Raw genomic sequence first — 25,556 nt, forward strand, 5'->3', positions numbered from 1 at the left:
GACGCTGGCGTCGACTGTTCACCACTTCACCTCCCAATGAATGAATGAATGAATGGACCGTTGTAAAGCGCTTTGAGCACTTGGAAAGCGCTATAAAGATGCAATTCCTTTATTATTTTTGTCCTGTCAGATCAACCTGTCTATCCAGGCTCATCTGAGTAGGAGCGGGGACGCGTCTCCGCCAGACTTCTCCTGCTCGTTCTCCACGACGACCGCCTCCGATGAGCGCCTGTGTGACCCGGGAGGCCCCGCCCCTCGGTTCCCATGGTGCACCTGTCTCATCGCTACTGACAGACTGCCTGCCAGAGGTCAGGGTCAGTGACCTTTGACCTTTCAGCACTCCACTGACTGCAGTAGCCGTCGGTGTTGTTTTTTGGCAGCAAATCTCTATTTCAGTTTTAGTCATAGTCTCTTGAATAGTTTTCGTTTAGTTTTAGTCACATTTTAGTCACCTGGAATGCTTTAGTGTTAGTCTAGTTTAAGACTAAAAGGTATTTTGGCGGGCCTTGATGCCGTCCTAATGGCTGTTTTTACGCTTGCTGAAAATAGCCGATCTACAAGCTGTGAGCATGCAACCAAGTGTAAAATGACTGGATCTCTTGTCCACTAGTCCCTTCCTAACATTTAGTCTAGTTTTTATTTGTTGACAGAGTATATTTAGTCATAGTTTTAGTCATCGTGGCTTAGTTTTTATTTCGTTTTTATGTCGTTTTGGTCAGTGAAAAAAGGTAGTGGACGAACATTCCTCGTCATAGTTTTAGTCGATGAAATCATCATTGGTAGTTGTGTTGATTTCATCCTCTGAAACTATGACGGAAAAAACGTCGACTATCCTTTTTTTTTTTCACTGACAAAAACTACATAAAAACTAAAATAGAAAATTAGCCATGATGACTAAAACTGTGACTAATAAATATACTGACAATTTTGTCAACAAATAAAAACTAGACTAAAATGTTAGGGAGGGACTAGTGGAGAGAAGGTCATTTAATAGTTGGTTAATGGTTGCGCTCGGGTGTTGTGCCCTGAAAATAGCGTATCTACAAACTCACAACACATGAGCTTGTAGATCGGCTATTTTCAGCATGCAGCCAAGTGTAAAATACGTCCTGCCATCAATGCCTGCCTAAATTGATTTTTGTTTACATCGATCAACTGTAGATTTAGTCGACTAACACTAAAACATTCCAGGTGACTAAAATATGCCTAAAACTAAATGAAAATATATTCAAAAGATTTTTGATTTTTGATATTAAATATATATATTCTTCTCCCAGGGCTGAATGTCACCGTCACGGTCCTCCTAGGGAAGACGACCCAGACCCGCCTGGAAGAGAGACTGAGGCTGACCAACTGTTCTCACATCACTGGACCTCCTACTTCGCTCCTGTGAGTCGCACTGTTGTTTTCCTCGACTAAAACAAGCAGAACACCACCAGCAATCAAACAAACACAAATGTTTGGTCAATTAACCACGGGACTCCCATTGGAAAAGCATTGTGGGGGCCTAAAAGAAATGTCCAAACATTTGTTTGATGGTGTTTGATACGTGTGAATGAGACCTCAGATGTCGTCACTGATTGGTTGTTCTCTCCTCAGGTGTCGTCAGTGCATCACGGCTGGGTGTGGCTGGAGTGACGACACCTGTTCCTGGACCAACCTGGCTGTTAATGTAACTATCTTATACATCACGTCATTATACTGTAGCTGTTAATTTAACAAATGTTTGAATATATTCTTTCAGAGCGAACGTTATTCTTTTGCGGCTTACGCCTTTTATTGATTTTTGATAGGCTGACAGGAAACGGGAGAGAGATGGGGGGATGACATGCAGTAAAGGCCGTGTCGGGTCCGGGAGTCGAACCCGCGGCACACTGCGACTGGATTACCAGTCCGGTGCCCAGACCGTTACGCTACGGCCTGGGCCAGAGCGAACGTTTTTAACTAAAATCTTTGCTTCTGGGGGTGGTCCCATGGAACAACGCATTTTCAGATGGGGGTTGGCGGCCAATTACATATATTTTTGGGGGTCCTTGACATGAAAATGTTTGAGCACCACTGACATAGAAACAAGTTTTTCAGAAAAACTGTCATGATTTAGAAGGAATTATTTTGTAGAATCGTCCTTGGGTCTAAATGGTTTAACAGACGGTATATGTTTGTTTTGTTGTTAGTTTTGTCGTCATTGCATGCTACATAATCATAGCTTCAAACGGTAAAACACTAAAACACTATAATGGGTTTCATTATCACAGTATGGCTCCTGCTTGCTTCTTCATTTCACCAACCGCTTCCTCTTCTCACTTCCACCCAACAGGACGCTCTGTGTGCGATGGCTGAGTCAGGAATGGACGACACAGTAAGTACACCAGTTTAGACCGTTTTTTAGACTAGTGGAAGCCATCGTTCTCACGATAATGAAAATCTAAACATTTTTGTAAAAAATTATTGTCCTGGACCGGAAGTTGTTGCTCTCCTACATAGACTTCTATTGACGAAGAGTGCCAAAGTCCTGGACCGGAAGTTGGCAGAATGCACTGGACTCAGGGCAACAGCCCAGCTTTAATTATTTATTATTTTAGATTGTTTAATGTTTTTTCTTAGTACTTAGTGTACTATACAACATAAACATTACTGAGACTTTAGTTGTCATTGTACAATACTTTAAAACAGGGTTCCCAAAGTGGGGTCCGGCCAGGTGTCCTTGAGGGAGTTCCAGGGGGTCCCCAGCTAAATGATAGTTTGGAACCAAATGGACCCTTATGGGTCTGTAACTCTGAGAGTGTACAAATGGAACCAAATGGACCCTAACGGGTCCATTTGTACACTCTCAGAGCTAAATTAACATTGATTTTACAATATAAATTGGGGGTCCCAGAGATATAAATGCCATTAAATGGGGGGTCCGTAGACTAAAGCGCGTCAAACTGGGGGTCCTTGAAAAAAATCTTCTCTTACGGCATCCCTGGCATAACTTTTAAAATGGGGGTCCGCGGCGCTAATTAGTGTGAATTTGGGGGTCCTCGACATGAAAACGTTTGGGAACCACTGCTTTAAAACGGTTGTCATGTTGCACACATGCCTAAAATTGCTGATATTTGCACCACCCCTGGTTGAAAACAATGCATTTTAAAGTCCAGCTTGTCCCTCTCCATCCAGGCTGCACGAACGACGCTCAAGCGCTGGGTTTTCTGACCCCTCAATGACGCAACTCTCTGGCTCTGATTCACAGATTTCACACACAAACCAAGATCTGTTCTGCTTTGTTCTTGAGCCTTTTTAAACAAAGGTCTAAGTTAAGATAAAGATGAAGATAGCGTTATTGTCCTTTGGCACACTGACAGTCCGTATACAACAATAAAAACATAATTTCATAGAACTCTCAATCATTCCATTTCACTGAAACGAACATAATAATAATAATAACAATAGCTCAAGTTTATATAGCGCTTTTCTGAATACCCAAAGCGCTTTACATAAGAACACTAGGAACAGACTTTATTAGAAAAGAAAAAAAGAAAGGAAAACATAGCAGAAACAACAACAGTACAAGGTTAAAAAGATTAAAAAAAAACATACAAAACATGACATGTAGAACATGGTTTTACAAACAGAAACAACAAGTCAGCCAGATTTATCTTTCCATCTCAGGATGTGGAGTAATATCCTCTCATGTGTGTTTTCAACACTTTGTCTAATCTAGCATTTCAACAAACCCAACTTCCCTGTTCTCACGTATCCAACCGTGTGTGCGTGCATGCGTGCAACGTGCGTGCGTGTGTGTGCGTGTGTGGCTGTGTGTGCATGTGGCTGTGTGTGTCTGTGTGTGCATGTGGCTATGTGTTTGTGTGTGTATGTGTGTGTGTACGACATACATGTGTGGTGGTGTTTGTGTGTGCGTGTGTGGCGGTGTGTGCGTGTGGCTGTGTGTGCATGTGTGTGTGTGTCTGTGTGTGTGTGTGTGTGCGTGCGTGTGCGTGCTAGGAACCACACATCTGGTCCGTCTCTCCCAGTGAGGTGTCGTTCCACGGCAGAAACGATGTCCTGATGACCGGCCGTAACCTCGGTCATGTGACCGGGGTCCGCTTCCACCGAGACATGGACTGCAGTGCAAAAGAGTGAGTCCTTCTTCAGACAGACAGACAGACAGACAGACAGACGTGTTGCATTTGTATAGAGCGTCGCAGTCCCTCCCCCTTTCAGAACAACGAGTGGCCCAGGAAATGAATCCCAATGCATTTTTCCCATAGGCATTTCAAAACGTATTTATTTAAAGACCTTTTAAGCGTCGTACGAAGCCAACTCTTGTCGTGACAAATCATGACAACACACACAATTTTTCTGGCCAAACAAAGAATTAGAAAGTAGAAAAAAAACGGCAGGTTACAACACTTTTTTTTGTTGTTTTTCTTCTTTGTAATTATTTGTTTGGTCCAAAATATTGTGTGTGTTGTCATGGTTTGTCACGACAAGAGTTGGCTTCGTACGACGCTTAAATGGTCTTTAAATAAATACGTTTTGAAATGCCTATGGGAAAAATGCATTGGGATTAATTTCCTGGGCCTGGCGTCGTCATGAAAGGGGGAGGGACTGTGACGCTCTATAGTTAGATAAGTATAAGCAAAACAAAACAAAAAATACTGTATTTCCAGGTCTGCGGTGCGTAACCAGTCTTTATCTCCAGGTCTGCGGTGCGTAACCAGTCTTTATCTCCAGGTCTGCGGTGCGTAACCGGTCTTTATCTCCAGGTCTGCGGTGCGTAACCAGTCTTTATCTCCAGGTCTGCGGTGCGTAACCAGTCTTTATCTCCAGGTCTGCGGTGCGTAACCAGTCTTTATCTCCAGGTCTGCGGTGCGTAACCAGTCTTTATCTCCAGGTCTGTGGTGCGTAACAAGTCTTTATCTCCAGGTCTGCGGTGCGTAACCAGTCTTTATCTCCAGGTCTGCGGTGCGTAACCAGTCTTTATCTCCAGGTCTGCGGTGCGTAACCAGTCTTTATCTCCAGGTCTGCGGTGCGTAACCAGTCTTTATCTCCAGGTCTGCGGTGCGTAACCAGTCTTTATCTCCAGGTCTGCGGTGCGTAACCAGTCTTTATCTCCAGGTCTGCGGTGCGTAACCAGTCTTTATCTCCAGGTCTGCGGTGCGTAACCAGTCTTTATCTCCAGGTCTGCGGTGCGTAACCAGTCTTTATCTCCAGGTCTGCGGTGCGTAACCAGTCTTTATCTCCAGGTCTGCGGTGCGTAACCGGTCGGGGCTCGGCCTGGTGTTCGACGTCCCGGCGGCGGACAAAGGCCCGGTCCAGATCTGTGCCGTCATGGCCGACGGCAGCTGCCACGGCCACGCCCACCTCACCTACCGCTCCTCGCCCGTCTGTGGCATGATCACACCGGACACCAGCTGGGCCAGGTACTGTACTGTACTGTACTGTACTGTACTGTACTGTACTGTACTGTACTGTACTGTACTGTACTGTACTGTACTGTACTGTACTGTACTGTACTGTACTGTACTGTACTGTACTGTACTGTACTGTACTGTACTGTACTGTACTGTACTGTACTGTACTGTACTGTACTGTACTGTACTGTATGAACCTTAGAGTATATATGAATAGAGACGGCACCCGGAGGAAACCCTGAGGCGAAATGGACAATTTGGTATTGCAGCTATGGGGGCCAGTGCTGGTCCGTTGACTATCATTGCACACGTTCATGTGTTTGGGGCCATGACACGTGAACGAATGTTTCATACGTGAACGCAGCGCAAACGGCACAATGATAGTCAACGACCAGCGCGTTCATGTGCTTGGGGCCAATCCATCCCAGAATGCACTCTGTTCCTACACGGAAAGAGGAGTGAAATCGCCTCATGCGCTTTAGAGCAACTTAATGCAAGTGGATGGGAGGAGGAATCTGGTGCCGTCTCTATTCATATACAGTATACTCTAAGGTATGAACGGGTCATGTATGAACGGGTGGCAGTTGCTCAGGATGTAAAGCGGCCGAATGGGAACCGTGGGGTTGCCAGTTTGAACCCTGTGGGCTCCCCCAGAGTTAGTGTCGAAGTGTCCTTGAGCAAAACTCTGAACCCCTAATTGATCCCGATGTGCAGGTTGGTGCCTTGCATGGTTTCCTCCGCCATCGGTGTGTGAATGTGTGTGTGAATGGGTGAATGTAATGCACAATCTATGTAAAGCTGTGCGTGCGTGCATGCGAGCGAATGTAATGCACACATCTGCCGTATGTAAAAGGCTTTCGATAAACAGCACTATATGAAATATAAATGCACCATTTACCTTGTTCTCCTCAGTGGGAACAGGAACATCACCATGGAGGGTTCCAACCTGGAGTTTGTGGAGGAACTCATCCACGGCCACGAAGTCACCCGTCCCACACACACACACATGGAGGTGACCGTTACACACACCCGTCTCACATACACACACATGGAGGTGACCGGTACACACACCCGTCTCACATACACACACATGGAGGTGACTGTTACACACACCCGTCTCACATACACACACATGGAGGTGACTGTTACACACACCCGTCCCACACACACACACATGGAGGTGACCGTTACACACACCCGTCTCACATACACACACATGGAGGTGACCGTTACACACACCCGTCCCACACACACACACATGGAGGTGACCGTTACACACACCAGTCCCACACACACACACATGGAGGTGACCGTTACACACACCCGTCCCACACACACACACACACCCATGGAGGTGACTGTTACACACACCCTTCTCACATACACACCCATGGAGGTGACTGTTACACACACCCGTCCCACACACACACACATGGAGGTGACCGTTACACACACCCGTCCCACACACACACACACACACATGGAGGTGACCGTTACACACACCAGTCCCACACACACACACATGGAGGTGACCGTTACACACACCCGTCCCACACACACACACACACCCATGGAGGTGACTGTTACACACACCCTTCTCACATACACACCCATGGAGGTGACTGTTACACACACCCGTCTCACATACACATCCATGGAGGTGACTGTTACACACACCCGTCCCACACACACACCCATGGAGGTGACTGTTACACACTCCCGTCCCACACACACACCCATGGAGGTGACTGTTACACACTCCCGTCCCACACACACACCCATGGAGGTGACTGTTACACACTCCCGTCCCACACACACACCCATGGAGGTGACTGTTACACACACCCGTCTCACATACACACCCATGGAGGTGACTGTTACACACACCCGTCTCACATACACACACACACATGGAGGTGACTGTTACACACACCCGTCTCACATACACACCCATGGAGGTGACTGTTACACACACCCGTCCCACACACACACACACACACATGGAGGTGACTGTTACACACACCCGTATCACACACACACCCATGGAGGTGACTGTTACACACACCTGTCCCACACACACACACACACACACATGGAGGTGACTGTTACACACACCTGTCCCACACACACACACACACACACACACACGCGCGCGCACACACACACACACACACACACACCACTTGACATCATTTATGTTGTTTGTCAGCGTAGACTCTGTGGTACGTCTCGCCCCCGTTGGCTGAACAACGCGCCGGGGAATCGTCCACTAGCGTGCCCGTGTCCCTGAAGGTAGCCAATCAGATCCTGCCGTGCCCGGGCCACATGACCTACCACCCCGACCCACACTTCATCAACTTCACCTCGGTGAGAACCGGACCGGACCGCGCCGACCTGCAGGTCACCATCCAGGTACTGAACAGGACCATTCTACAAATTCCTTCTAAATCCTGACAGTTTTCTGAAAAACCCCATGTTTCTATGTCAGTGGTGTGGTGGTGCTCAACCTTTTTCATGTAAAGGACCCCCAGAATTATCTGTATTTGGCCACCGACCCCCATCTGAAAATATATCGTCCCAGAAGCAAAGATATGAGTTAAAAACGTTCACTCTGAAAATATATATTAAAAGATTTGCGCCACATTTTCACGATTTTTCAAAAATAGAGCTATGAGCTGCTATTTTTCAATAGCTAAAGTATAAGGGCGGCGGTGGCTCAGGGGTAGAGTGGCTGGATGGTAACCGTAAGGTTGTCAGTTCGAACCCTGTGGGCTCCCCCAGAGTTACTGTCGAAGTGTCCTTGAGCAAGACTCTGAACCCCTAATTGCTCCCGACGCTAGTTGGTGCCTCCCTTGCATGGTTTCCGCTGCCATTGGTGTATGAATGTGTGTGTGAATGGGTGAATGTAATGTACAATCTATGTAAAGCGCCTTGGATAAAGGCGCTATATACTATATAAATGCACCATTTACCATTTATAACATAATGCTTAAGACACCAAAAGGGTTTCCCGCCCAGAATGGGTTAAATCTGCCATCTACGAGATATCTCGAGATATCTCTTAGATGGTCTATGATTAGTCCAAACACCCGCAGCTGTGCTCCCGCCAGGTGGAACAGTCTCTTAACCCATTCTGACCTGAGATCAGATTCTAACGCACAGAAGAATGGTGGTTCTTTAACCCATTTTGACCTGAGATCAGATTTAAAAAAAATCTTAAATCCTGACAGTTTAAAAAAATAGCAAACCTACAAGCTCGTAGCGCGCCACTCGGTGGCGCGCTATGAGCTTGTAGATCTGCTATTTTTCAATAGCTAAAGCACGACATGATGCTAACACCAAAATGCACGTGACATCATCAGCAGCCGCAGTGAAAGGTCCTGAAAGATACATATAACGTCAGTCTTACCCAATAGCCAATCATTCTGTTGTATGAAGGCTGCTGTACTTTATACCTCATACTTTAAATGCTTATAGTATGTCTCTCCTGTTGATCCTTCAGAAGAAGCGTGACAAACTGAACCTGAGTTTGTCCGAGGTGTCGGTGCGGGCGCTCCAGGGAGACAAGCGGTACGAGTGCGTTATGGAGAGGATTCTGGATGAGTTTCTCATCTGTAAGATACTGAATAAAACCGACGACAAAATCCAGGCCCTGAAGGTGAATATTGTTGGTGTCACGCCCTTTGATGAACTTGAAGAACGAATGAGGCAGTTGTTCTGTGTATGTACTGAAGGCTTTATTGTAGCATGGCATCGCTTCCAAAGCCCACGTCAAAACTGACATAAAACACAAATAAATCATGATCAGAATGAGCAACATGAAACAAAGCACATAATGTAATATAAAGAAATTACTCATGTACAAAACAAGTCTTTTACCTCACTGACTGCACGTAATTCAAAGAACATGAAGTAGTGAGAGGAACCCATGAACACATCATCATAAGCAGGACTTTAACTTTGTACGCTCCATGTTCAATGTGACAAACTCCCGTCTGCTCAGCATGGACGGAAGATGCAATAACTGTGCGATCCTGAGCTTATTCCAAACTATATGGTCATGTTACCGGAAATGACACAATCAAACTTCCGGAACACACATTTTACCCAAACCATCAAATAAGTAAAATATCAAACAAAATAATGACAAAAACATAATTATGGCAGTCATAGTTGGCTTTAACCCATTTAGACCCATGCATGGGAACGATTCTACAAATATCTTCTAAATCCTGACAGTTTTCTGAAAAGGCCATGTTTCTATGTCAGTCGTTCTCAAACATCTTCACGTCAAGGACCCCCAGAAACTATGTAATTGGCCGCCGACCCCCATCTGAAAAAATATGTTGTTCCAGGGACCCCGCCCCCAGAAGCAAATATCTGAGACGTTGGCTCTGAAAGAATATATATTCAAAGATTTGCACTACAAGTTCGTGTCGCGGCACTCGGTGCCACGCTACGAACTTGTAGATCTGCGTTTTTTCAATAGCTAAAGTATAACATAATGCTTTAAAACACCAACAAAATGGATTAAACGATCTGATCGTATCGAGCCATCTTCGATGCGTTCAGTCTCTGTAGAAACGCCATGACTCTTGCATTCCAGATCACATTTGGAGATAGAGTTGTCGTCCTCACACAGCAGAGATCACTGCAGATATTTCTCCTGTTGCTGCTCCTATTACTGCCTATATCTATCGTTGGTAAGTCAACCGTTTCTACAATAAACCACTGCCACTTTATTTTTTATTACATTTGACTGATGGTTTTTAACACATTGAGGCCTGAGATTGTATAAAATGTTTCTATATCAGTGGTTCTCAAACTATTTCACTGTCAAGGACGCCCAGTATGATATGTATGTGTATGTGACCCCCATGTGTAGCTGTGGTGTTCCTGGTTTCATTCCCTCACCTTGATTGTGTGTTGTGTAGCTGTGGTGTTCCTGGTCTTAATGGTTTGTGTGTTGTGTAGCTGTGGTGTTCCTGGTCTTAATGGTTTGTGTGTTGTGTAGCTGTGGTGTTCCTGGTCTTAATGGTTTGTGTGTTGTGTAGCTGTGGTGTTCCTGGTCTTAATGGTTTGTGTGTTGTGTTGTGTAGCTGTGGTGTTCCTGGTCTTAATGGTTTGTTGTGTGTTGTGTTGTGTAGCTGTGGTGTTCCTGGTCTTAATGGTTTGTTGTGTGTTGTGTTGTGTAGCTGTGGTGTTCCTGGTCTTAATGGTTTGTTGTGTGTTGTGTTGTGTAACTGTGGTGTTCCTGGTCTTAATGGTTTGTGTGTTGTGTAGCTGTGGTGTTCCTGGTCTTAATGGTTTGTGTGTTGTGTAGCTGTGGTGTTCCTGGTCTTAATGGTTTGTGTGTTGTGTAGCTGTGGTGTTCCTGGTCTTAATGGTTTGTTGTGTGTTGTGTTGTGTAACTGTGGTGTTCCTGGTCTTAATGGTTTGTGTGTTGTGTAGCTGTGGTGTTCCTGGTCTTAATGGTTTGTGTGTTGTGTAGCTGTGGTGTTCCTGGTCTTAATGGTTTGTGTGTTGTGTAGCTGTGGTGTTCCTGGTCTTAATGGTTTGTTGTGTGTTGTGTTGTGTAACTGTGGTGTTCCTGGTCTTAATGGTTTGTGTGTTGTGTAGCTGTGGTGTTCCTGGTCTTAATGGTTTATGTGTTGTGTAGCTGTGGTGTTCCTGGTCTTAATGGTGTGTTGTGTTGTGTTGTGTAGCTGTGGTGTTCCTGGTCTTAATGGTTTATGTGTTGTGTAGCTGTGGTGTTCCTGGTCTTAATGGTTTATGTGTTGTGTAGCTGTGGTGTTCCTGGTCTTAATGGTTTGTGTGTTGTGTAGCTGTGGTGTTCCTGGTCTTAATGGTTTGTGTGTTGTGTAGCTGTGGTGTTCCTGGTCTTAATGGTTTATGTGTTGTGTAGCTGTGGTGTTAATGGTGTGTTGTGTTGTGTAGCTGTGGTGTTCCTGGTTTTAATGGTTTATGTGTTGTGTAGCTGTGGTGTTAATGGTTTGTTGTGTGTTTGTTGTGTAGCTGTGGTGTTCCTGGTCTTAATGGTGTGTTGTGTTGTGTAGCTGTGGTGTTCCTGATCTTAATGGTTTGTGTGTTGTGTAGCTGTGGTGTTAATGGTTTGTTGCGTGTTTGTTGTGTAGCTGTGGTGTTCCTGGTCTTAATGGTGTGTTGTGTTGTGTTGTGTAGCTGTGGTGTTCCTGCATCGCAGCCAACAGCAGAAACTCACAGCTCAGATGAACAAACGCATCGAAGACCTGGAGCTCGACATCCGGAACGATATCAGACAAGGTCGGTTAAAACACACCAGTGGTGGAAAAAGTACTCAATTGTTTTACTTAAGTAAAAGTACCAATACTGCATTTTAGAAAACACACACGCGAGCGCACACACACACACACACACACACACACACACACACACACTCCCTATCGTAATCAGCTTCTCCAATACACACGCACAAACTCACATTGTAAACGTGACTAACTCCCGGTCCTCAGGTTTCGTGGATCTGCAGACAGAAAAGTCGGCCCTGATAGAAAACGTGGGAACGATTCCCTTCCTGGACTACAAGCATTTCGCCTCCAGAATCTTCTTCCCTGAGGTGCTTCTAGACTGAAGTCTGATAAATGATAAATGGGTTCTTTGAGTATATTCAAATATTAGAGGTACATTATTATTATTATTATTTTTTTAACCCACCTTTCAATTCCTTCCAGGGCGGAACTTTGGTGACATCTTATATCAAAGACATTGGCCAGGTAATTATTTGTGACCAAATTTGACTGAGGGACTGCCATTGGATTTTTTTAAAAAATTTCGTCGTAATATGAAAGCAGGGAATCAAATTGACATATTGGTTGTTCAGTTTGACCCACCAGTTTTGAGATAATGGCTTATAGAGTAATGTCTTGCAGAGAAACAGCGAGTTGAGAAAACAGGCTTGAAAGGTTCACTTCTGTGGTCTCTAACATTACACCTAGATACATGTTTAAGCATTTATTTCATATTTACATGTCTTCTGTGGACTCTAACATTACACCTAGATACATGTTTAAGCATTTATTTCATACTTACATGTCTTCTGTCAAGTTCTGTGGACTCTAACATTACGCCTATAGCTACATGTTTAAGCATTTATTTCATATTTACATGTCAATTTCAGCTCTGACACTTATTAGTATGTGAAGAGTCTGCCTGTTCTATTAGTATTAACTCATTTTGGGGAGAAAAAATGCTCTCAGTCAAATCTTTTTACACAGACTGTTGACTCGCTAAAAATAGCCGATCTACAAGCTCAAAATGCATCGCGATGCGCCGGGTTGTGAGCTTATACTGGATCCATTTAGTTTCCATTTAGTTTTCGTCAGTGGAAAAGGTAGTCGACGAACATTTTTCGTCTTAGTTTTAGTCTACGAAATCAACACTGACACACACACACACACACACACACACACACTGGACAACCCACCAAAAACAACCTGAATTTCCTAAACGAACCCTATATGTCCTTATATGGTCATCAGGATGCGGTGAAGGTGCAGCCAGAGGCGTGCTGCCAGGCCCTGTCCAAACTGATCCAGGACCAGCTGTTCCTCACGTCCATGGTCCACGCCCTCGAGGAGCAGAAGACCTTCACCATCAAAGACAAGTCAGTCCCACGGCCTGAGAGGACACCTCTAAGTCTGTGTCCCACGGCCTGAGAGGACACCTCTAAGTCTTCTAAATGTCCCACGGCCTGAGAGGACACCTCTAAGTCTTCTAAATCCTAAAGGTTTCAGTGCTGTCGTGTCCCATGGCCTGAGAGGACACCTCTAAGTCTGTCCCACGGCCTGAGGACACCTAAGTCTTCTAAATCCTAAAGGTTTCCTGATGTTCCTGTGTCAGTGGTGCTCAACCATTTTCTTGTCAAGGAACCCCAGAATGATCTGTATTTGACGACAGGCTGAAAATATACCTCCAGAAGCAAAGAAAACGTTTGCTCTGAAAGAAAATATGTTCAATGATTTGTGACACATCGCGATTTTTACTATACTGTACTAGCTCCATGCAAAAACTAAAAAACAAAAACAAAACGCTATGACGTTGCAGGATAAAATTAAACATCCACCAGCTAGTACTGCTGGTTGGCCAGTAATGCTCTTATATTTTTTATTACCGCCCTCGCCGTAATAAATACTTTCAGAAAAGTCTATGAGGAAAATGAACGGGGAATTATTTTCCGGGTCTCTCGAGGGGGCGGGACTGCGACGCTCTATAGAATAAAGCAATAAGCCATGAGAGACTTTGTGCCGATTTGCTTGTCTACATATGACGTAAATTCACCATTCAGTGTCAAACTACATGTTTAAGCATTTATTTCATATTTACATGCTCTGACACTTATTAGTATGTGAAGAGTCTGCCTGTGCTATTAACTCATTTTGGGGAGAAAAAATGCTCTCAGTCAAATCTTGTGTTGGTGTGTCTGCGTTGTATAGAATGCAATCATGGGACATGAAAGATATATGTATAATACTAGGTATAATTCAGTTAAATTGTGTTAAAAGTGGCTTCTCTGCTGATTGGTTAACGTGTGCTGTCTCCTCATGTGATTGGTCAATGTCTCCTCAGGTGTACTGTGGCCTCTCTGCTGATTGGTTAATGTGTGCCGTCTCCTCATGTGATTGGTCAATGTCTCCTCAGGTGTACCGTGGCCTCTCTGCTGACAGTGGCTCTACACGGAGACCTGGTCTACCTCACACAGGTGAGACATTATGACTAAAACCACTGTTGTTTTCGTTGACTAAAAATAAGACGAAAAATACTACCTTTTTTCACTGACGAAAACTACATGGAAACTAAATGAAAACGAAGCTACGATGACTAAGACTAAATATATTGACAATTTCGTCAACAAATAAAAACTAGACTAAAGTGTTAGGAAGGGACTAGTGGACAAGAGATCCACTATAAGTCATTTTACACTTGGTTGCGAGCTGAAAATAGCAGATCTACAAGCTCACAATGCGTCGTGCTGCGTCGTGTTGTGGGCTTGTTTTTTTTTGTTTTTTGCCAAGACGTCTTGTGCACACAATGTGTTAAATCTAACATGTTAACAGGTGATGGAGGACCTCCTCAGGGCTCTGATGGAGCAGCCCAGTAACATGTTAACTCTAACATGTTAACTCTGACATGTTAACTCTAACATGTTAACTCTAACATGTTAACTCTAACAGGTGATGGAGGTGCTCCTCAGGGCTCTGATGGAGCAGCCCAGTAACATGTTAACTCTAACATGTTAACTCTGACATGTTAACTCTAACATGTTAACTCTGACATGTTAACTCTAACAGGTGATGGAGGACCTCCTCAGGGCTCTGATGGAGCAGCCCAGTAACATGTTAACTCTAACATGTTAACTCTAACATGTTAACTCTGACATGTTAACTCTAACATGTTAACTCTAACAGGTGATGGAGGTGCTCCTCAGGGCTCTGATGGAGCACCCCAGTAACATGTTAACTCTAACATGTTAACTCTAACATGTTAACTCTGACATGTTAACTCTAACATGTTAACTCTGACATGTTAACTCTAACAGGTGATGGAGGTGCTCCTCAGGGCTCTGATGGAGCAGCCCAGTAACATGTTAACTCTAACATGTTAACTCTGACATGTTAACTCTAACATGTTAACTCTGACATGTTAACTCTAACAGGTGATGGAGGTGCTCCTCAGGGCTCTGATGGAGCAGCCCAGTAACATGTTAACTCTGACATGTTAACTCTAACATGTTAACTCTAACATGTTAACTCTGACATGTTAACTCTAACATGTTAACTCTAACATGTTAACTCTAACATGTTAACTCTAACATGTTAACTCTAACATGTTAACTCTGACATGTTAACTCTAACAGGTGATGGAGGTGCTCCTCAGGGCTCTGATGGAGCAGCCCAGTAACATGTTAACTCTAACATGTTAACTCTAACATGTTAACTCTAACATGTTAACTCTAACATGTTAACTCTAACATGTTAACTCTAACAGGTGATGGAGGACCTCCTCAGGGCTCTGATGGAGCAGCCCAGTAACATGTTAACTCTAACATGTTAACTCTAACATGTTAACTCTAACAGGTGATGGAGGTGCTCCTCAGGGCTCTGATGGAGCAGCCCAGTAACATGTTAACTCTAACATGTTAACTCTAACATGTTAACTCTAACATGTTAACTCTAACATGTTAACTCTAACAGGTGACTGAGGTGCTCCTCAGGGCTCTGATGGAGCAGCCCAGTAACGCTCATCCCAAACTGCTGCTGAGACGCACAGAGTCCATCGTGGAGAAGCTGCTGACCAACTGGATGTCCATCTGTCTCTACGGCTTCCTCAGGGTCTGTCTGTCATTTGGCACGACATTTGGAATGGAATTATGGCTATATTATATATAATATATTCTATACCTTATTGTTGCCACACTGCCTGTCTTTGGACGTTGTTGCACACAGGAGTATTAACCCATTCTGGGCGGGAACCCCTTTTGGTGTTTTAACTAAGCATTAATTATGTTATACTTTAGCTATTGAAAAATAGCAGAGCTATTTCTGAAAAATCGTGAAAATGCGGCCCAAATCTTTGAATATATATTCTTTCAGAAGACCTTTTTATTTATTTTTCGACGTCGTGCCTAAATGGGTTAAAAAGACTCATTATTGATCTGAATGATTGGTATATAGGCCTGGGAATTATAGGGTTAAATATTCTGGAAAGGTTTTGGAATTCTGTGAAATTGTTCCTCTGAGGCCTCATACACACATATCAAACACATGCTCTGTGTCTTGTCTGTGTTTATAATGGCCACACGGAGTCACATGTTTGTTTGACCAAACATTTTTGTTTGACGACATGGTGTTCTGCCCATCAAACAAAAATGTTTGGTCAAACCATAATGACAGACAAGACACGGCAACGCGTGTTTGATACGTGTGCATGAGGCCCTCCGTGAGCGCTCTGTTGACCCGTATGTGTTCCATATCCAGGAGAGGGTGGGGCAGCACCTGTACCTCCTGGTGAGCGCGCTGACCCAGCAGATCTCCAAGGGCCCGGTGGACTCGGTCACAGAGAAGGCTCTGTACACGCTCAGTGAGGACTGGCTGCTGTGGCAGGCGCAGGACTTCAGCACCCTGGTATGTACTGTGCACGCAACGCATGCACGCAACGCATGCAACGCACGCACGCAACGCACGCACGCAACGCATGCAACGCATGCAACGCATACTGTGTTGGAGTTTGGAAGCGCTCGTTGACTATCACTCAACGGCCCATATGTACCACCTGTTTAGAATTTGCACATAATGCAGGAGGTAACTAGAAAAAGTGCCCTTCTGGGCACAGGTCTCCACCAGGTTATCCACAGATCCGTGCAGTTAGAGGTAAAAACACTTTTCGGCCAGTTATAGCGCCACCTTGAGGCTGAGTTGAAATTGTTCATGTGGCATTTTGTCCTCGGCCTAGTGGGAATGTGGGTGCACAATTTCACGGAAATCACGCGATGTGTTCATGATTTGCAGCATTTTGTTTGAAACTGAGCACTCCTGTGAACTTTGGAAGCCAATCTTAACCAATCAGGATGGAGTGTGAGAAATATGAAAGACCGGTTTGGTTGAATGGCTCTAGAGAGACTGTGTACCAATTTGCGTGATGTTTGGACAAAATCTGTAGGTGTGCTGTGCAAAAACCTGTTTTGCACAAAGCGGCCTCCTGGTGGCGCTATAACAGGCCGTTCTGGAAAGTTTGGGGCAGAGGTTCATGGTTGGCATCCAGGGAGTGTGTGTGCAAAATTTGGCATCGACCGGGTTAACGGTGGCTGAGATTAGCTGGTCACGGACGGACGGACGGACACGCGGACACACGGACACACGGACGGACGGAGTGCAAAACATACTCTCCCCATGCCTTCGGCTGGTGGAGACAATGAGCGCTTCCAAACTCTGACACTTAGAAAAATAATAATCTGCGAGGAAGTTCTTGACAGGAAGTAGCTCATAACATGTCTACGGTGGATTCTTATGAAACAAACATTTTGAGGATAAAAAGAGGATAATTCAAGCTTTCCATACAGCTGCAAAATGTTGGTGATTTTGATGTTGTTTAATACAATCAGATAGGACTTTTCTGTTTGGATGAATGGGCTGCATGTCTATGGGACTTTGCACCTAATTACCACCTTGCTGGCAAGATGGTGTGCATATTCAATACTTTTGTACTTTTGTTCGAGCACATGTTGAATTCCTGACTTGTACTTGTGCAACAGTAATATATTTCCACATTGCGGTATTGATACTTTTTACTTCAGTTATTTGTGAGTACGTTTGTCCACCACTGCGTCTCTCTGACTCTCACAGAAACTGAATGTCCAGTTCACGGTGGGCGGAGGCGACGGTGAGGTCAGCGACCCGCTGGAGGTCAGTGCGCTCAGCTGCGACACGGTGGAGCAGGTCAAGGAGAAGATCCTCGCCACCTTCAAGGCCAAGTTCGGCTTCCCTTACAACACAGCGCTCAGGGACCTGCGTATAGGTCAGAAAACACCCCGAAACACACCCTACAACAGGGGTGGGCAACTTTGACGATGGCCACTATAGTTCCACACTCACTGACATAGGGCCACTATAGTCCCACACTCACTCCAGAGGGCCACTATATTTCCACACTCACCCCAGAGGGCCACTATAGTCCCACACTCACCCCAGAGGGCCACTATAGTCCCACACTCACTCCAGAGGGCCACTATAGTCCCACACTCACTGACATAGGGCCACTATAGTTCCACACTCACTCCAGAGGGCCACTATAGTTCCACACTCACCCCAGAGGGCCACTATAGTCCCACACTCACCCCAGAGGGCCACTATAGTCCCACACTCACTCCAGAGGGCCACTATATTTCCACATTCACTCCAGAGGGCCACTATAGAGCGTCGCAGTCCCTCCCCCTTTCAGAACAACGAGTGGCCCAGGAAATGGTTCTCCATTCATTTTCACCATAGGCGATTCCAAAAGTATTTACTTTGTCTGCGGCGTAACCGTCTTTAAATAAATACTTTTGGAATCGCCTATGGTGAAAATGAATGGAGAACCATTTCCTGGGCCACTCGTTGTTCTGAAAGGGGGAGGGACTGCGACGCTCTATAGTCCCACACTCACTCCAGAGGGCCACTATAGTTCCACACTCACTCCAGAGGGTCACTATAGTTCCACACTCACCCCAGAGGGCCACATTGCATATTACTGTCAAATCAGAAAAGCAGATGTAGATTAGATAATTGACACTGGGTGAAAATATGGGAGATATGTAAATGAGCGTTATCTAAATGAACCTGTGTCAGTGTGTGACACAGAGATATGTAAATCAGCATTATGTAAATGAACCTGTGTGTGTGTGTGTGACACAGAGATATGTAAATGAGCATTATGTAAATGAACCTGTGTGTGACACAGAGATGGAGAGGGGCGGAGCTTTCGTCGCTCTGGAGGAAGTGGATTCCAGCTCGGAGGTTGTGAACGACATGACCATGCTGAACACACTGCAGCACTACAAGGTTTGACACGCACGCACACACACACACGCACACGCACACGCACATGCACATGCACATGCACATGCACATGCACATGCACACGCACACGCACACACACCATCACTACAAGGTGACTCGTGTCGTGTGGCCTCTCAAATGTCAAAATGTCAAATGTCTTTTGAAACAGACAAATGAGTTTTTTGTACCTGTATTTTGGCGGTGCCTTGACGGCATCACAATGCTCGCTTTTACACTTGGTGTCATGCTGAAAATAGCAGATCTACAAGGTCACAATCACAAAGTGTTGTGAGCTTGTATAGACCTGCTATTTTCAGAGCGCAACCACCCCGACTCCCTGAGCGTATAAATCAAACATCAAATCTTTGAATATATATTCTTTCGGAGAGAGTTTTTAACTCAAATCTTTGCTTCTGGGTGAACTACATATTTTCAGATGGGGGGGGGGGGGGTCTACAAGCTCATATCTACAGATATACAAGCTCATGGCGCGCTACGAGCCTTACCTGTAGGTCTGCTATTTTTTTTAAATCGTGAAAATGTGGCACAAATTTGGAATATATCTTTTTTCAGAACGAACGTTTTTTAACTAAAATCTTTGCCTCTGCAAACAACATATTTTCAGATGGGGGCCGGAGGCATATTAGATATAATTTTTGGGGTCCTTGACATGAAATATTGAGCACCACGGATATAGAAACATGAGGTTTTTCAGATTTTTTTTTTTTTTAAAGATCAGGCCTAAATGGGTTAAAAGGCATTATCAGAGGCCAGACTGAGGCGTGCAGCGGGGAGGAGACGTAGCCAGAGGCTATCGGCCTGTAATAATGGCTTCCTAATGGGATCACTGTCCCAGGGACGTGCAGAGTGTGTCAGAGGGGCAGGGGCTGAAAGCCTGTAAGAGGGCACTTTTGGACAAAATAAATGCGAAAATAGCTGATCTACAAGCTCACTATTTCCGGGGCGCAACCCAGCACTCTTTATAGCTGGTGGAGATGCGCCTTCACAACATGGATTTCTAAACTTTCAATGTTCAATGCCCAAATGCTGTGTTCAAGTTCAGGAGACTTCGGAAGAAAAGCAATTTTCCCGAATGCTGCCTTCCTTCCGGCGTGGCATGGAGAGGAGAGGAGAGGCATTTTCATTTCTTCAGAGGAGAGGAGAGGCATTTTCATTTCTTCAGAGGAGAGGAGAGGCATTTTCATTTCTTTGGCATGGAGAGGAGAGGAGGGCATTTTCATTTCTTCAGAGGAGAGGAGAGGCATTTTCATTTCTTCAGAGGAGAGGAGGGCATTTTCATTTCTTCAGAGGAGAGGAGAGGCATTTTCATTTCTTCAGAGGAGAGGAGAGGCATTTTCATTTCTTCAGAGGAGAGGAGAGGCATTTTCATTTCTTTGGCATGGAGAGGAGAGGAGGGCATTTTCATTTCTTCAGAGGAGAGGAGAGGCATTTTCATTTCTTTGGCATGGAGAGGAGAGAAGGGCATTTTCATTTATTTCACCATGTAGTAAATGCTGCATTCGTTCGTGGTCTGGAGAGGGCAGTTGTTTTACAGACGGGTAAAAGGGGCTTTTGATGTCTATGTGTGCACGTCCCTGCGCTGTCCTGTCTCTGTCTGGTAAAAATAACAACACACTGATAAGAGCCTTCGTGGCCACATGGCAGACTGGAATATTGGATTAACCCATTCAACCCATTCTGACCTGAGATCAGATTCATGTGAGGTTTCCGCCGGACACACACTGGTCTGATTAAACCCATTCTGACCTGAGATCAGATTAAAAAAATGTCAGTCGTTCTTCGATTTTTCAAAAATAGCAGACCTACAAGCTCGTATCGTGCCACTCGGTGGCGCGATATGAGCTTGTAGATCTGCTATTTTTCAATAGCTAAAGCATAACATGATGCTGACACCAAAATGGGTGCCCGGTCAGAATGGGTTAAGAGCCGAAGGCCCGATTCTATACAACATGTCTTCTAAATCCTGACAGTTTTCTGTGGTTCTGATGGACTTTCAGATGGACCCCCATCTGAAAAGGATTTGTACCATAGGGACCCGTCTTTAAACGTTTGCCATAAAATAATATGTAGGCCTATTGAAAGATTTGCGCACAGATTTTCACGATTTAAAAAAAATAGCAGATCTACAAGCTCAGCGCTATACGAGCTCAGAGCTCTGCTATTTTTCAACAGCCCTGTCTGTCTGTCTGTCTGTCTGTCTGTCTGTCTGTCTGTCTGTCTGTCTGTCTGTCTGTCTGTCTGTCTGTCTGTCTGTCTGTCTGTCTGTCTGTCTGTCTGTCTGTCTGTCTGTCTGTCTGTCTGTCTGTCTGTCTGTCTGTCTGTCTGTCTGTCTCTCTCCATGTCCATACAGGTTCCTGACGGAGCTTCGATCAAAGTTCTTCCTAAGACGAGCCATCCTCCTCTGAGCCCTCAGGGCAGCCTGAAGGGTAATTATTACACCCTCCTCTGAGCCCTCAGGGCAGCCCTCAGGGTAATTATTACATCCTCCTCTGAGCCCTCAGGGTAATTATTACATCCTCCTCTGAGCCCTCAGGGTAGCCTGAAGGGTAATTATTACATCCTCCTCTGAGCCCTCAGGGCAGCCTGAAGGGTAATTATTACACCCTCCTCTGAGCCCTCAGGGCAGCCCTCAGGGTAATTATTACATCCTCCTCTGAGCCCTCAGGGTAATTATTACATCCTCCTCTGAGCCCTCAGGGCACCCTGAAGGGTAATTATTACATCCTCCTCTGAGCCCTCAGGGCACCCTGAAGGGTAATTATTACACCCTCCTCTGAGCCCTCAGGGCAGCCTGAAGGGTAATTATTACACCCTCCTCTGAGCCCTCAGGGCAGCCTGAAGGGTAATTATTACATCCTCCTCTGAGCCCTCAGGGTACCCTGAAGGGTAATTATTACACCCTCCTCTGAGCCCTCAGGGCAGCCCTCAGGGTAATTATTACACCCTCCTCTGAGCCCTCAGGGTAGCCTGAAGGGTAATTATTACACCCTCCTCTGAGCCCTCAGGGCACCCTGAAGGGTAATTATTACACCCTCCTCTGAGCCCTCAGGGCAGCCTGAAGGGTAATTATTACACCCTCCTCTGAGCCCTCAGGGCAGCCTGAAGGGTAATTATTACATCCTCCTCTGAGCCCTCAGGGCACCCTGAAGGGTAATTATTACACCCTCCTCTGAGCCCTCAGGGCACCCTGAAGGGTAATTATTACATCCTCCTCTGAGCCCTCAGGGCACCCTGAAGGGTAATTATTACATCCTCCTCTGAGCCCTCAGGGCACCCTGAAGGGTAATTATTACACCCTCCTCTGAGCCCTCAGGGCAGCCTGAAGGGTAATTATTACACCCTCCTCTGAGCCCTCAGGGCACCCTGAAGGGTAATTATTACACCCTCCTCTGAGCCCTCAGGGCACCCTGAAGGGTAATTATTACATCCTCCTCTGAGCCCTCAGGGCACCCTGAAGGGTAATTATTACACCCTCCTCTGAGCCCTCAGGGCACCCTGAAGGGTAATTATTACATCCTCCTCTGAGCCCTCAGGGCACCCTGAAGGGTAATTATTACAGATGGGGGACCCCCCCCCCCCACCCACCCACCCAAAAAGATGTGCATGATTTCAACTGCTCATAATAACCTCTAGTTTCTGTTGGTTTTTCTCTAGACGACCAGAACTTCTCTGTAAAATACTTCCACTTGGTAAGAGACAACACACTGACAGGAGTTCATTGTATCTAGTGCTTTCTATACAATAGGCCTACTGTATGATGAAGTGATGATTGAGTGATGATAGTAACGATCCATAATGTATTTATAAATGATGGATACGGGGTCAGGACAGATACAGCAGGCCTTTTCGGGGAGAGGTCAGAATACTTTTTGGACTTTATTCGACTGTTATTCGCCTCAAACTGCTCAATTATTGTCTCCGTACAGATTGACCCAGACGTAGCAGAGGACCAGAAAGGGAACCCGGAGAGAAAGAAGTTCAAACTGAAGGAAGTGCACCTCACGAAGCTGCTCTCCACCAAGGCAAGACTTTATTTAACCTCACGAAGCTGCTCTCCACCAAGGCAAGACTTTATTTAACCTCACTGAGCTGCTCTCCACCAAGGCAAGACTTTATTTAACCCCACTGAGCTGCTCTCCACCAAGACAAGACTTTATTTAACCCCACTGAGCTGCTCTCCACCAAGGCAAGACTTTATTTAACCTCACTGAGCTGCTCTCCACCAAGGCAAGACTTTATTTAACCCCACTGAGCTGCTCTCCACCAAGACAAGACTTTATTTAACCCCACTGAGCTGCTCTCCACCAAGGCAAGACTTTATTTAACCCCACTGAGCTGCTCTCCACCAAGACAAGACTTTATTTAACCTCACTGAGCTGCTCTCCACCAAGACAAGACTTTATTTAACCCCACTGAGCTGCTCTCCACCAAGGCAAGACTTTATGTAACCCCACTGAGCTGCTCTCCACCAAGGCAAGACTTTATGTAACCTCACTGAGCTGCTCTCCACCAAGGCAAGACTTTATTTAACCTCACTGAGCTGCTCTCCACCAAGGCAAGACTTTATTTAACCTCACTGAGCTGCTCTCCACAAATGCAAGACTTTATTTAACCTCACTGAGCTGCTCTCCACCAAGACAAGACTTTATTTAACCTCACTGAGCTGCTCTCCACCAAGGCAAGACTTTATGTAACCTCACTGAGCTGCTCTCCACCAAGGCAAGACTTTATTTAACCTCACTGAGCTGCTCTCCACCAAGGCAAGACTTTATGTAACCCCACTGAGCTGCTCTCCACCAAGGCAAGACTTTATGTAACCTCACTGAGCTGCTCTCCACCAAGGCAAGACTTTATTTAACCTCACTGAGCTGCTCTCCACCAAGGCAAGACTTTATTTAACCTCACTGAGCTGCTCTCCACAAATGCAAGACTTTATTTAACCTCACTGAGCTGCTCTCCACCAAGACAAGACTTTATTTAACCTCACTGAGCTGCTCTCCACCAAGACAAGACTTTATTTAACCTCACTGAGCTGCTCTCCACCAAGACAAGACTTTATTTAACCTCACTGAGCTGCTCTCCACCAAGACAAGACTTTATTTAACCTCACTGAGCTGCTCTTTATTTAACCTCACTGAGCTGTTCTTTATTTAACCTCACTGAGCTGCTCTTTATTTAACCTCACTGAGCTGCTCTTTATTTAACCTCACTGAGCTGCTCTCCACCAAGACAAGACTTTATTTAACCTCACTGAGCTGCTCTCCACCAAGGCAAGACTTTATTTAACCTCACTGAGCTGCTCTCCACCAAGACAAGACTTTATTTAACCTCACTGAGCTGCTCTCCACCAAGGCAAGACTTTATTTAACCTCACTGAGCTGCTCTCCACCAAGACAAGACTTTATTTAACCTCACTGAGCTGCTCTCCACCAAGGCAATACTTTATTTAACCTCACTGAGCTGCTCTCCTCCAAGGTTAAAACAATAGATTTAGTGATAAAGTTTCTTTCAGGAAGTGCACCTCACAAAAGCTTCATGACCACAGAGGCAAGAGGAAGCGACCGCAACGCTACAGTACATACATCCTCTTTCACCATCCTATTCTATCACACTTAGATCTGAGGACCTTTTAACCACTCTACACCATCCTATTCTATCACACTTAGATCTGAGGACCTTTTGACCACTCTACACCATCCTATTCTATCACACTTAGATCTGAGGACATTTTAACCACTCTACACCATCCTATTCTGTCACACTTGGATCTGAGGACCTTTTGACCACTCTACACCATCCTATTCTGTCACACTTGGATCTGAGGACCTTTTGACCACTCTACACCATCCTATTCTATCACACTTAGATCTGAGGACCTTTTGACCACTCTACACCATCCTATTCTGTCATACTTGGATCTGAGGACCTTTTGACCACTCTAAACCATCCTATTCTATCACACTTAGATCTGAGGACCTTTTAACCACTCTACACCATCCTATTCTATCACACTTAGATCTGAGGACCTTTTGACCACTCTACACCATCCTATTCTATCACACTTAGATCTGAGGACCTTTTGACCACTCTACACCATCCTATTCTATCACACTTAGATCTGAGGACCTTTTAACCACTCTACACTATCCTATTCTATCACACTTAGATCTGAGGGCCTTTTAACCACTCTAAACCATCCTATTCTATCACACTCGAAAAAACGTGAAAAGGTGTGCACATTTTCGAACATAGTTATTCTTTCTCAGCAAATATAAATATTTTTTAACTCATATCTTTCTCTCTCTCCCCCCCCCCCCCCCCCCAGGTGTCTGTCCATTCCTTCGTAGAGAACCTGTTCAGAGGTGTCTGGGGGTCACCGCTGCAGGCGGGTGGCCCAGAGCGCCCCCTGGTGGGCAGGGCGCCGCACGCCATCAAGTACTTCTTTGACTTCCTGGACGCGCAGGCGGACGCCAAGAAGATCAGTGACCCCGACGTCCTGCACATCTGGAAGACCAACAGGTAGTGGTCACATGCGTGCGTGCGTGCGTGCGTGCGTGCGTGCAGTAGGTAC

The 25,556-nt window shown here is 45.4% G+C and overlaps 1 protein-coding gene across 1 annotated transcript in view; it reads left to right on the top strand.

Annotated features, from left to right (window-relative positions):
* plxnc1 (plexin C1) overlaps positions 1–25,556 on the top strand; it is a 53,786-nt gene that overhangs the window by 18,314 nt on the left and 9,916 nt on the right. Inside the window, exons 9-31 of the mRNA XM_083794618.1 lie at positions 131–314; positions 1,278–1,389; positions 1,600–1,672; positions 2,318–2,359; positions 3,985–4,118; positions 5,229–5,405; positions 6,309–6,408; positions 7,611–7,808; positions 8,899–9,054; positions 10,003–10,099; positions 11,577–11,678; positions 11,888–11,991; positions 12,107–12,148; positions 12,914–13,038; positions 14,073–14,133; positions 15,626–15,763; positions 16,409–16,555; positions 17,774–17,945; positions 18,867–18,967; positions 21,336–21,411; positions 22,640–22,674; positions 22,912–23,007; positions 25,311–25,504. Coding sequence (XP_083650744.1) covers positions 131–314; positions 1,278–1,389; positions 1,600–1,672; positions 2,318–2,359; positions 3,985–4,118; positions 5,229–5,405; positions 6,309–6,408; positions 7,611–7,808; positions 8,899–9,054; positions 10,003–10,099; positions 11,577–11,678; positions 11,888–11,991; positions 12,107–12,148; positions 12,914–13,038; positions 14,073–14,133; positions 15,626–15,763; positions 16,409–16,555; positions 17,774–17,945; positions 18,867–18,967; positions 21,336–21,411; positions 22,640–22,674; positions 22,912–23,007; positions 25,311–25,504 — 2,666 coding nt within the window. The remainder of the gene's footprint in view (positions 1–130; positions 315–1,277; positions 1,390–1,599; positions 1,673–2,317; positions 2,360–3,984; positions 4,119–5,228; positions 5,406–6,308; positions 6,409–7,610; positions 7,809–8,898; positions 9,055–10,002; positions 10,100–11,576; positions 11,679–11,887; positions 11,992–12,106; positions 12,149–12,913; positions 13,039–14,072; positions 14,134–15,625; positions 15,764–16,408; positions 16,556–17,773; positions 17,946–18,866; positions 18,968–21,335; positions 21,412–22,639; positions 22,675–22,911; positions 23,008–25,310; positions 25,505–25,556) is intronic.

This window comes from Protomyctophum parallelum (genome assembly GCF_964188405.1).
Source record: "Protomyctophum parallelum genome assembly, chromosome: 22".
NCBI classification, from domain to species: Eukaryota; Metazoa; Chordata; class Actinopteri; order Myctophiformes; family Myctophidae; genus Protomyctophum; species Protomyctophum parallelum.